This window comes from Fusarium mangiferae (genome assembly GCF_900044065.1).
Source record: "Fusarium mangiferae strain MRC7560 genome assembly, contig: FMAN_scaffold001, whole genome shotgun sequence".
Classification (NCBI taxonomy): domain Eukaryota; kingdom Fungi; phylum Ascomycota; class Sordariomycetes; order Hypocreales; family Nectriaceae; genus Fusarium; species Fusarium mangiferae.
In genome coordinates, this window is record NW_024573921.1 from 2,545,679 (window position 1) to 2,558,741 (window position 13,063).

General features: G+C 50.0%; 3 protein-coding genes across 3 annotated transcripts; 1 reads left to right on the forward strand and 2 right to left on the reverse strand.

Annotated features, from left to right (window-relative positions):
* Positions 1-2,489: 2,489 nt before the first annotated feature.
* On the reverse strand, positions 2,490-2,687 carry FMAN_01321 (uncharacterized protein; the record flags this gene model as incomplete). The annotated part of the gene is made up of 1 exon (XM_041833441.1): positions 2,490-2,687. One exon carries the CDS (start codon positions 2,685-2,687, stop codon positions 2,490-2,492), a length of 198 nt encoding a protein of 65 aa, XP_041676659.1.
* Positions 2,688-3,102: 415 nt separating this feature from the next.
* On the forward strand, positions 3,103-5,790 carry FMAN_01322 (putative carnitine acetyl transferase FacC; the record flags this gene model as incomplete). Its single annotated transcript, XM_041833452.1, has 3 exons — positions 3,103-3,538; positions 3,588-5,579; positions 5,639-5,790. The coding sequence occupies 3 exons, from the start codon at positions 3,103-3,105 to the stop codon at positions 5,788-5,790; spliced, it is 2,580 nt and encodes an 859-aa protein (XP_041676660.1).
* A 1,105-nt stretch (positions 5,791-6,895) lies between these two features.
* FMAN_01323 (uncharacterized protein) lies at positions 6,896-11,297 on the reverse strand (the record flags this gene model as incomplete). The annotated part of the gene is made up of 6 exons (XM_041833463.1): positions 6,896-8,295; positions 8,350-9,253; positions 9,659-9,830; positions 10,313-10,767; positions 10,903-10,923; positions 11,058-11,297. The coding sequence occupies 6 exons, from the start codon at positions 11,295-11,297 to the stop codon at positions 6,896-6,898; spliced, it is 3,192 nt and encodes a 1,063-aa protein (XP_041676661.1).
* Between the last annotated feature and the right edge of the window lie 1,766 nt (positions 11,298-13,063).

The following is a 13,063-nucleotide window of genomic DNA, read 5'->3' on the forward strand; positions in this document are numbered from 1 at the left end:
TCATGAAGTTCAACGAGATCCATGCATGAAATCTGCTGATATTTATCCATCTTGGAGGCAGCCTGAACGATATTGGAATCTCCATAATTGCTGATTGTTCACATTCTCTCCTATCTACATACGATACAGGTTGCGTAGAGCGTGGGTCGAAAGGGCGAAGCATGCAACTCGCAAAGACAAGCAATCGAATGAGGTTTCCTATTCAAGAGGAATACGAAAAACCAAAGCCAATAAGAAGTGCTAAAATGTCCCAACGCGGTGGGATTATTTGTCCGTAAGTTGATGCGAGATGAGGTTCGTAGGGCTGTGTACGAACCGGGATGTAATCTCGAATGGCTAACTGGAAACGGTTAGTGCAATGCTCGAATCGCTAACTCTTGTGGGATATATTGTTCAACAATGTTATGCCGACTCACTTGGACATCTCCGAACGAGAGCCTCATAATGGATTTTGCTACTATGATATAATTGCATGGGATACGGTACATGACAAGTTATCGCACTCGGAAAAGAAAGCCATCAATCATCATGGCTGGTTAGTTATGTGTTCAATATTTTAGTTTCAAGACACAGGGGATCACAAAACGTCACCATGTAGAGTTTCCAAACTTCCATACGGAGTAAACCATATACAAATTGCATTTCAAAAGAAATGTGCGGACGGCCAACCATTTTAACAAATTTGTCGGCGCCGGGGACCGATGCCTCTTTGCATTTTGCCGGCAGCGGACAGAGCGGAGCCGAAGATGGAAGACGGATCCGTGGTTGAGGACAGCCGAGACGCCGGGTGCCCGGAGTGTAAATGACATCATTTCATATGGTAGTCTTCAGAGCAAACAGCACAGTAGCACATCGACGTATAAACTCATCCGCAGAAGAAGATTGTAATGTGGTTAGTACAGAAAGACAAGGACAGAACATATTACGCCACTACGCCCTGGGAAAGGAGTAAGAAGATTTAAAAACCTTTGATCAGGTAACTGGAAAGTACGGTTCACGGCAACATGGGCAGGGTTACCCCACGAGATCCCCCATCTTTCCTCTCCAATTGCCCTCCAAGTTTCCTCAGTCAATCAACAACATCTAGAAGCCCTTTCAACACAACAGGACGTCCCTACCCGCCACTCGAATCAATCCAGGTGTTCTTATTTTATCCACTCGCACTGAAACCTCAAAAGTCTGGCGTCTGGATGCGGCTGCGGCTGCAGCTGCGGCGATCCCGCATTCGATGTGTTGCTCTCCACTGTGGGAGCGAGAGAGCCAAGGTGTTGGAGCATAGCTATGACGAAATAAGCTCTATCACTGCCGTCCTTTAGACCGAACCGAAATAGGCCCTGGCTATCGAGTACCAATATTTCTCCGTCGTTATACCCGTTACAGATCCAGACTGCCAAAAACTATCGACAGCCGGGCTCCGTTGGCCCTCGGGAATGCCAAGAGACCCCGGAAAATTACACACCTAGCTTACACGGGCAATCGTAGGTTTCCAGTCTGTCGTTTGCCCATGGCATGTGCTCTGTTCTTGCCGCACACCGAAAACCATCACAAGCTCTTTTAGGCAATTGTCTTTCTTACCCATGGATGGCGAAATAGTAGAAGAATCTGGAGAGCAACAGTTCAAGTATCACAGACGACTTCTAGAAGACAACAAGCTTCTTCTCAACTGTTTAAGAAGAAATGAAATGAAATGATGAAAGAATGAGCCTCGCCAACCATCGTCAGCCCAGACGACAAGTGCGGCGCATGATGCTGCGATTTGCTGCTCTCCACGAGCTGTCCACTTTAGCTCACCCATGACAGCTAACCATGGTGCACCACGCACCTCCAAATTCCGATAGAGGACACCAGATCATCAGACACAAGCGCTTGACTGTCCCTTTGAGACCTCACAATACCGCGTGCATGCAGAAAGACAGATAGACAAGCAATCACACAGTACAAGTGCTTTTTTCTTCTTTCTTTGGCCACGTGAAAGGGCCCCAACTGAGCGGTTTCCCCTCATCATAGCCGCTTACTGAAATCTGGGGTTTGGGGTTATCATCAAGGCTTTTTTGCCTCTTTGATTGCTGGCCGGCCACTCCCCGTTGCGACGTTTGAGGAAGCGTTCAAGATATAGCATAATTCAGCCAGTCAGAAGCAGTCCATTTACCTCCAACTACCTTTGATAGTGGATCCTTTCCGGTCTGGGCTTCGATCTATCAACTCTACCTTGCCGTCACGGTTGTGTCTGGCAACCATATTCTGAACATCCCGTCGTCCGAACCACCAACCTTATCACTTTATTGTTCGGGAAACGTCCGTAACGGTAAAACTCACACTCTGAACCGGCGACGCCTCAAGGCGAACGGTTCCTAGGCTCTAGTTAGTCTAGGCACTACGTAGCCAGGTACTGCACCATCTTCGCTTCTGCACGCCACGCGGTTGTCCTTACAAGATTCATTACTGGGTAGCCTCATTGTCTTCATCCCGGTCTTATCCCCTTATAACCATCACGATACGGGCTCCAAATCCGGCACCGATTTCATCTTTACCGGCTCTCGTCTCTCGGGGATTTCTCGCTTTTCTGTACTGAGCATTCTCTCCTGTTCTGGGTAAGTTCTATGCCAGCCCCATTTGCCTCGATATTCCCTGATCCCACGTTTCGGCACTGAGCACTTGTTGTTATCGGACTTGCGGAGGCGGTTCATTACTGCCAAATCCCTTGTTGTGCCTTCTTGTCCTATCATAGCCGTCGGCTGTTTTCACTCCCCAAGATGCTCTCCCTTACATTCGGCTACCCCAGTATTCTGTACACTGAGGGTGAAGTTCAGAGGGTGTGCATGGGGTGCATGTAGGGTCCACTTGACTCTTGTCTAAGTCAGCTCGGTCACAGTATCCTGCTTATATCAGAGCCGTATGCCCTCTCAACTTGGGCTGGCCTTGGCTATTGTATTCATCACTCACCTTCTCCCTTTCAAGAAAGCACTTCGTGTTATGCCAAACTACTTTCTACAAGAGGGCTGTCATTACTTCTACCGAACCGCTCTCCGCGGACTCAACATTAGCACAAGCGTGTCACCTCTCTACGCCTAAACTTCGTCTCCATCACCCCCGACTAACACCATGACTCAAGTCCGCACTTTCACTCCTCCTCAGCCTCTTGGAGACAGGCTCTCTGACCCAACTTCTGCTCCAAACCCTGCTGGTTCTACTGTTCCTCGAACTCTTCCCGATATTCCAGAGCTTGCTCAACCACGACGCAATTCTCCCCCCAGACTTAGCGGCGACTATACTCGTGTTCCAATGGCAAACTACAACGAGTCACGGAAAGATGGTGGCATCACTTTTTCTGGGCAGGACAAACTGCCCAAGCTTCCCATCCCCGAACTCGAGGCCACCTGCAAGCGGTATCTTGAAGCTCTCAAGCCACTCCAGACGGCCCGGGAACACGCAGAGACACAGCATGCCGTAAACGAATTCCTGAAGAGTGATGGCCCGGAGCTACAGGAGAAATTGAAGGCATATGCTCAGGGCAAGACGAGCTACATTGAACAATTCTGTATGTCGAGAAATACATCTGATTTATAGCAAAGCACTAACTCTCACAGGGTATGATTCTTATCTCAACTTTGATAACCCTGTTGTTCTCAACTTGAACCCCTTCTTCTTACTTGAAGATGACCCAACTCCCGCTCGCAATGATCAAGTCACTCGTGCTGCTTCTTTGGTCGTCTCCTCGCTTGAATTCGTTCGTGCAGTACGAAAGGAGGAGCTTGCTCCAGACAAGGTCAAGGGAACTCCGCTTTGCATGTACCAATTCTCGAGACTCTTTGGCACTGCGCGAGTTCCAACTGAGGAGGGATGCCAAATCGAGCAAGATCCTGAGTCGAAGCATATCGTCGTCATGTGTCACGGACAATTCTACTGGTTCGATGTCTTGGATGACAACTCAGATGTCATTATGAGCGAGAAGGATATCACCATCAACCTGCAGACCATTGTTGATGACGCAACCCAAGTTCCTATCCAAGACGCTGCCAAAGGCGCCGTGGGAGTCCTGAGCACCGAGAACCGCAAGGTATGGTCAGGCCTTCGAGATGTCCTGACCAGCGAGCCTGGCTCCAACAATGCGGATTCACTCGGAATTGTCGACACGGCCCTCTTTGTTCTTTGCCTCGACTACACAGAACCTGCAGACGCTGCAGCCCTTTGCCAGAACATGCTTTGCGGTACCAGCGAGATCGAGAAAGGTGTTCAGATCGGCACATGTACCAACCGATGGTACGACAAGCTTCAGATCATTGTTTGCAAGAACGGAAGTGCTGGTATCAACTTTGAGCATACCGGCGTCGACGGCCACACAGTTCTTCGATTTGCTAGTGATGTTTACACCGACACCATTCTTCGATTCGCCCGTACAATCAATGGCATGGCTCCTTCGCTCTGGGCATCTTCCAGTCCTGATCCCTCCAAGCGTGATCCTGAGAGTTTTGGAGATGTCAGTGTCACTCCCCGAAAGCTGGAGTGGGATATGATCCCTGAGCTCAGTGTCGCAGTTCGCTTTGCAGAGACTCGATTGGCAGATCTCATTGAGCAAAACGAGTTCCAGACTTTGGACTTCGGCCACTATGGAAAGAATTTCATCACTTCCATGGGCTTCTCTCCAGATGCGTTTGTTCAGATGGCCTTCCAAGCTGCATACTATGGGCTTTACGGTCGTGTTGAGTGTACGTACGAGCCAGCCATGACCAAGACGTTCCTGCACGGCCGAACCGAGGCGATCAGAACCGTGTCGTCAGAGGTTGTTGAATTCGTCCAAGCCTTCTGGGCTGATAATCCTGTCGACGCCAAGATTGAGGCACTCAGGAAGGCGTGCCAGAAGCATACCGCAAATACCCGACAGTGTTTGAAGGCCGAAGGCTGTGACCGACATCTCTACGCTTTGTTCTCTGTATGGCAGAGGAGTTTGGATGATGATCTTGACAGTGGTTTTAACAGCAATGGCTACTCTAGCCCTGGAGATGGATATTCCGACCAAGCAGGATCGCCCGTGGGAAGCCCAGGTAACGACTCGCTCCCCTCTGTTGACGGCGTCGAAGTGAGGCCTACACGAGATCGCGGCTACAGCGTCAACTCGAGATCGCGCGACCAGAACCCACTTCCCCTTCTGTTTGCTGATTCTGGGTGGGATAAGCTTAATAACACAATCCTTTCGACTTCCAACTGTGGTAATCCTTGTCTTCGCCAGTTCGGTTTCGGTCCCACATCAGGAGATGGTTTCGGTATCGGGTATATCATCAAGGATGAAGGGCTCGCTATATGTGTTGCTAGCAAACACCGTCAGACAAAACGCTTTGTTGACACGCTCGAGAGCTATCTTCTTGAGGTCCGTCGCATTCTACGTATCGATAATCGCAAGATGTCAACCGGAAAAGTGAGCCGCGCTCGCGAGGTGGAAATCGAGAGACCCAAGCTCGTGAGCCGCATCAAGTCTAGAGGTCGTCCCATCACAGCTGTTGAGAGCTTGCGATCTGCGACTGGCACAACATCCCCCACCAACGAGAGTAGCACCTTTAGTGAAGATGACGAAATGGGCGGGTGTAAGTTTATCCTCTTTTAACCTCAAGCTCTCGGCACAATGTACTAACTTGATAACTAGATGGATTCTTCGATGCTGGTATGCTGTTACAAGCTCTCAAGGCTCGCAACGAACATTTTGAGTCGGCCGATACGCGCGCTTCAGACAGGGCTGCAGCTGCTCAGGCTCGCCGCCGTGACATTGGAAAGAAGCTGAGACTGAGTGATTATTGATGATCATATCATATCGTACATGTTTCATTGCATAGCGTGGTCATGGATCTTGCATGGAGTTAAAGGGGGCTGGCTCATGTTTTATGTCAGGACACTGAGGTGTAAGCATTGAAAGTAGTGAATTTACAGTTTTTGATATTTGTAACGAAGGCATATACATTCGCCTCGTCTAATTGCGACAAGATGTTCTCACAAGTACTAAGTCATCGGCTATCGAATAATGTAGCGTTGCCTGTCCCAGAAAAAACTGAGCACCGAAAGGTTGGCCTTCTTTTGAAGCACGTATCCTAGTATTGTAGATAGAACGCAATGGTACCTTTGACAGTGATCAGGCATCAGTCGAATGTCGTCATATTGCACAGAACCACATAAGCTCAGTCATGTTATATATGCTGATCTTGCGACTTGGTTTTGTATCATGGAAAAGGAGACTACAACCTGTGCAATCCTGGCTGACACTACTGGAAAGGCAATCACAGACACAGCCAAGACATTCACATATTGGAAGCCATGCAAGTTAAAGCAACCCTGATTCAAAGACCTAGTCTAAATGCAGGTAGGGGCTCCCTCCTCTCCCAGGCCAACAGACTGGCACCTCCACAAGGACCTCTTATTCCCCAGTAGAAAGCAATAAATCATCGTTTCCCTAAAGTCATACAACCTAAACATGAATCGTTCCCGAGTCGAATTCGCAAGCAAATGGGAAAAGAAAACCAATAGGTCCGAAAAGAATTGAATCGTCTATGCCGATGTCTGATGATTGTGATCTCGCCGATCCAAATACATGTACACGCCTTAATCTTGATGCCCATACCCTCATGTGCGCAGCCATTCTCCCCAAGCAAAGCACACGAAAAGCAGTGGCCCCAGGATAAGCGGCTGTAGTCCTATAGCGCCCTTTTGATAATGTACACACGGCAAGGCCCTGAAGGCTGTCGTGTCAATCGATCGCGATGGGCCTGCGCCCTTTTGGCTATGCTTCTGAGACGTGGTGAAACAGATCAAAGGAAAATCGTGAATCATGGCGGTGCCGACCTTGCGGTACCACTGAAAGCCATAATGAACGTCATTTTACACAGGTCTATAAAAATGTCAAGACACAAGTCTACAGCCACTGCGTTTCGCCCTGACCCGTGCTGACATTTCCATTGCCATTGGTAGGGCTCGTAGGGCCGCTGTTGCCACTGGCTTGGCCAGCAAAGTTACTGTTACCGGTGCTGCCATTAGCTGCACCGTTGGCAGCAGCATTGGTAGCAAAATTGCCAGGAGTCATCTGTCCGTACTGAGGCTGCTGAACAGGTCCTCCAGAAGTGGGAGCTTGACCGTTCATGGCGGGGTTGGGAGAGTAGATGGGCATGTTCTGGCGCATAGGTGGCATAGGCCCACTGTGAGGCATACCATTGCCCTGGAGAATAGGGGCACCTCCAGAAATACCTCGAGCGTGAGTAGCGCGCATAGGAATTTGACCCTGGGTGTTGTCGGCTGGTGTCACTTGCCCACTTGAGGCAGCGCTTCCACGGTTGTCGAAGGCCGAGATCTTAGCTTGAATACGACGGCCGTAGGGAGTTGTTCGAATCTGGGGAAGGATGGGGCGGATGGCCTCTACAAGGCGATGCTTTTGATGAGGAGTAGCATACTCGAGAGCAGTCTGAATGACATAGTTGGCGAATGAGTCCCGGAGGAGGCGCTCCATCTCCTGGTTGCGTAGTAGTTCCTCCACAATCAGATCCTTGGAAGGTGGCTGGGCGCAGCGCAGGCACTTCTCGATGACGTTGGAGCTGAACTTATGGCGGGACAGCTGAGTGATACAATCCTTGAAGGTAAGAACAATAGGCTCGGTGAACAGAGGTTCGTTCAAGTCAATGATGTACTGAACGACGTAGTTGCCGAAGGGGTCCTGGACAAGGATTCGTGCGTGCTCGGTGATTCGCTGGATTAGCCAGAGCTTCTGGTCGCCAGAGGCATGGTCGATACAGCGCTGAAGAACACAGCAGCCGTGTCGGTGAGTGCCCACTTCGACACAGCTGCCGCCAACAGCGTCAAAGATGAACTGCGCATCAGGAGGGGTAAGTTTGTTGAGACACTTCTGAATGACATGGTTGCCGTTGAGGTCCTGGATAAGCTCCACAACCCGGTAGCGAAGAGCCTCAATAATGATGTGCACCTGCTGAGGGGTGCTCACATACTCGATCATCTTCTGGAGTGCGCGCGTGCCGTGCTGGTTGAGCGCAATGCGGACCATATCCTGGGAAGCATTTTGAATCAAAACAGTCCTCTCATCGTCATTGCAGAACTCAAGGAGCTTTTGGCACAAATAATTACCAAACGGGTCCGTCATGAGCTCAATGACGTGCTGGTTGGTTTCGACCCAAATCATGTGAACCTGATCGGCGTTGCGCTCCTCAAGCTTCTTCTGGAGGTAACGGCAGCCATGTTGGTCCTTGCAAAGCTCATAGATGTTGCCCACGAAGGAATCAAGGGGCGTGTTCTGGTAGCGAGACATGGCTGCAAAGCAAGTCAGTGTGTGCTGATACGGAACTACTCTGGAGTCAGACTCACCTTCATTGTCAAGCTGTCGGCGATGCTGAATGACGCGTGCCTGGCTATCTCGAGGCTGGTTACCCTGATTATACGGACCGGCGTTGTAGCCGTTGTAGTTCTGAGGCTGATACATGTTGCTGCCGTTGGCGCCATTCATGTTCATCTGCTGCATACTGTTCGCGAGCATATTGACATTATATCCTCCTGGCTGATGGGGGGCACCCTGGGGCATCACCTGGGGAATGCCGCCTTGGGGAATACCTTGAGGAGCGCCATACCCGTTGGCAGAATAGAACACATTGTTGTTGTAGTTGTTGTTCGCGGCTGCGGCCCCAGCTGAAGGGTTCACCATAGCAGAGGGTTGCACTGCAGCTGTGGTACTGGGCCCAAAGGGAGCGGCACTGGCCTGCAGGGCAGACTGGATTGAAGGATAGTTGTGCTGCTCACGGCTAACAGCAGGGTTTTCTGAAGAGAGCTCCCGGCTGTGGCCACGATGGACCGCACCAGCTGGGATGCGGCCAAGGCTAGCATTGTGGTTGTGGAAATGCTGCTGTGCATGGTTGTTTGTCTTTGAAGACGAAGTCCCAGGGCTCTTGACTGTGGGAACATCACTCGAAGAGAACGAGCTCTGCAGCTTAGGGGGAGTCGCCATGTTGGGAGTCGCACTGGGAGACATGATGGCACCAGTCTCGACTGCGTTTTCCGAGATATACTTAAGATCCATAGAATGGCGGAGGGAAGTAGGTCGAGATGCCAGGCCAACAAGATCGCTCACGATGTTGGAGCTTCCGTTGATCGAAGAGAGACTCTGCTGGGGGCGATGACGGTTAACAACACGGCTCCAACCTCTTGAAGAAGATGTCGACTCGGGATTAGGAGACGGGGATAGGGCAAGATCTAAGGCGGCCGAGGACGCTGAGAGCTGAGAGTAAAGTTGTGGGTCAGAATTCGACGCAACAATAGTACAACAATATAGGTTCTGTGGTGGGGCGCTCGAATAGATAGAGGGCCAAGAGCTCAAGATCTTATTGCGCCAAAGGAAGAACAGTAGGGAAAGGAAACCGACTGGGCCTTATGCAGGAAAGTGGAGGAGGGTTCTATGCAAGAGAGCAAATGCTGAAAGACAATGGGCGCGTGGTTCAAGGAGAGCTCGAGGTGAATATGCACCTCATGGAGAAATGTGGAGCCCAGGTGTAAGTCGAGAAGTTGGAGCACAGCAATAACTTCCTGAATATAGTCTCCGCGGAGTTGGCTCCAGTTTGAAGGGGTGAGGTGAAATATGGATAGATGAAAAGCTGCCAAGATGAAAGAACATGAAAATACTTACAATCTGATCGTCGTGACGAACAAGAGTTGGGAAGTTTGCATCAGGACCACTATGTCCTCCAGCATTCGTCTCTTCGTCGCCAAAGAGAAAACGAGTAGTGTTTGTTTGATCAAGACCAACGTCATACATCCCCGTACGTGAGCGCGTTACAGGCATCGAGTATCGGTTGATGCTATTGTTCAGGTTCGTCGTTAGCTTTCTTTGATTGTCCATGATGACAAGTTCGTGCTAGTTGAATGAGGATTTTTGTATCGCAGATGGAGTTGTGTGGTTTGAGGAGGTTGAGTTGGTTGGAGCCCAAACAGAAGTTCAAATACAGGATTATATAGTCCTCTTGAAGCTTTCTGTTGCGAGAGTGAATCACTGTTTGATTTTTGCGAGGTTTTTGCCTTCTCACTAGAGAGTCCTCATATAAATCAGAGCCCTCATGCTTTGGCTCATAGTTAAGATTCACCCACCAATAGCAGCATTATTCGCTGCGAAGGTTCCAAGGCAGGAAACCTAATAAAAAAAGCCTAACCTCCTTGCTTTTGTGGCAATTTACAGTAAAGCCCGAAGCTGGACCTGCAAGAGCTCTAGTGGCAAACCCCCACTTGAAGAGGTGCTCGCTTGGGAATATAAAGGCATGGACATGCAATAGGAGCTGTCACTTACGCATTACCAGAGCGATGACTGCTGGGATCTTGTCGAACAGCCTCCTCCTTCTCATCATCACTATTCCTTCGCGTAGTTGGCACAGAACGAGAAGGCATCTGGGTCGTAGTATCCTCAAATCCAAAGCGTGCCTGTCTGATACCGGATTGGGGAGATGCGAGTTGCGATCCGGATCTAACAGGGCGGTTGAATAGACCTGGGGGAGAGGTCAAGCTGGACATAGAGTATCGGCTCGGTCGTGATAAAAACGTAGGGAATCCAGAGTTATCTCGGTATTCGGGGGGAGTTGTAGGCTCGGACTGATGGCCGCCCATTCTGCCAACTTCCTCCTCCATCTGAGCAAGTTCCAAAGCCTCTCGTCTTTGTTGTTGATCCAGCTTTTGCATCTCGAGCTCAAACCTCCGCCTTTGCTCCCGGATTCGTTCATATTCCATCTTTTTCTTCTCGATCTGAGTCTATCATTAGTTAACGGCCGTATCTTGATTTCATTGATGTCGCATCGTTTCGGATTCGAATGCTCAGGTCCGACTTGAACAAATCGGGAATTTCGAAGGCAAACCCGGGTGGAAAATACGAGCATCAGAACGTACCAATTGCACCTTGTGCATTGCCTACCATCATACATGTCAGTACTTGCTGTTATTAGAGGGATTGGCAACTTTCGCAATTCATCACGAAACCATGCCACCCGAAGGCCTGTTGGGTTCCAAGCAAGCGACAGATTCGTCATGTGTTGATTACTCACATTATAGTCCTGGGAGGGTTCGGGCACCCGTTGAGCACCCAGGGAGGAAAGTGTCGGGACTCGACCAGAATCGGTGGTGAAGCGGCGAGGCAGGCCAGATCGATGGTCGTGGGCGCCGGCATGAGGGTTGACCTGGGGGGCAGGCATTCTGGAGGCATTTCGAGTAGGTGAGACAAACGAATGCATGGACTGGTCGTTGCCCCGCGGGGACTGCTGGGAGCGAAAGCGTAGTTCATCCATGATGGACTAATAGATACAGGATAAAGATATTACACGCCGAATTGGCCAGCGGTCTCAGCCTATAATACTAAAGACATGAAAGAAACAGATGAGCATCAGTTGCCGCGTTTGTATAGACGATAAGTTGTAGGATGAAGCAGAGAAAGGGCAAAAGAGACGAGGTAGTAGAGTAGGTTAGGTAGGTAGTGGATGGAACGTTGTTGAGAGGCGGGGTGGACGTGGTCAGTGTGGGTAAGGCCCTGAGAATGGGGGTGTCTTTTGGGGCTGGCTTCCTGAAGCAACAACACAGGGGTGTTGGTGAGTTCGGTACACCTCAGACTAGACTTGGAGCAGCCGGCCTGTGTGCTTGAGGCAGTGTGATCATAGGCAGCTGGGATTGAAGGCGAACAGTACAGTACACAGAATCCATCAGGACCCATAGGAGCTCAGGATATGGAGAGTATAGACGGGGAAGACTTGCTGGAGAGTGATGATAGAGCTTCAAGCCACAAATGCCACAACGATGTCGTGAACAAGGAGGCAGAGACAGAGCTCGGAGTTGAAGTGTTGAATTTGGAATGGTGCAACTAGGATGTGGTATGAAACGTGGGATGACAACATTTGGAGGAATGATCAAGACCAGGAAAGAGAGGAAGGGCAGCAGGGGATTATAATCTTCATACTCTGTCTGTCACAGTTCCGTCCGTCTTCTATATTCTGAAAGCAAATAACCATCGCAAGAACAAGCGGGGAGTAGTTGTTTGTTTGGCCGTCTTGTCGGAATTAAGGTAGCATGGGCGCGCGATCTATACCAAGTTGGCGTGCCGTGCCGCGATGTGAATGGATATCTTTCTACCAAAGTGAAATAAGTATGGATGGGGGATATTGCACTATGTCGCCGGCGGCGGTGGGTGATTCGTGGTGCGGTGCGGGATGTCGGGTTGCGAATTTCGTGTCCGCCGCGCTATGCTCGGTACCTTTGGCTGAGGACGGGGCGATAGAACCCGACAGGACAGACCGGAACAGGACAGAGTAACAAGATGATATAACAACGATTGTGGTATTACAGACAACACGCCTTGAAGCTGACGGGTGTCTTTGAGAGAGGGTAGGTAGGAGAGCAAATGAGTGACAGGAGTGGAGAGATGGGAGGTGTAGGTTCCTTCCTTCTGAGAGGTAGGTGCCTGCTTTGACGAACCGGAGACAGAGACAGACTAGACAAAAAAAGCGAACCAACCTGGATTTGAAATGGCAATCAATGCACAATCAATCGTACAATAGACACTTGGCACGTGTCTTTGGTGGTGATACAATCGATGATCTAGTTACAGGCTTTTCTCTCACACAGCGCGCCCTGGAAGCCAGGAGCGACAAGCTGGTTTGGAGGAGAGGAACCGAGTTGCGATCAGTAGATAGATACCTAGTCGAGGTTGACGTGAGAGTGAGTGATCAGAGGAGAAGAAAAATAGGTCAAGTACGGAGTATCCAGTTGATAATGGGGACCTAGAAGAGTGGCCTAACGCGGGTGTTTGGCGCTCGGCTTAGAGGTCGGCGCGTGTATGTGGGCACGAGACAGGGCCTCACGGACAGTAAAGGCAAGTCGCAGGGTTTGGTTACAGGTCAAGGATGAAGCAAAGAGCAGCAGGGATATATACAAGGTTTGCATTGTTTGGGACCTAAAGTTTCTCATATTTAACACCGAGTATTTGTTTATAAATTATATACTTGTGGTTACATACAAGCCAACACACAAACATTTGATGATATCCGGAAGAGCCAAGAAATCA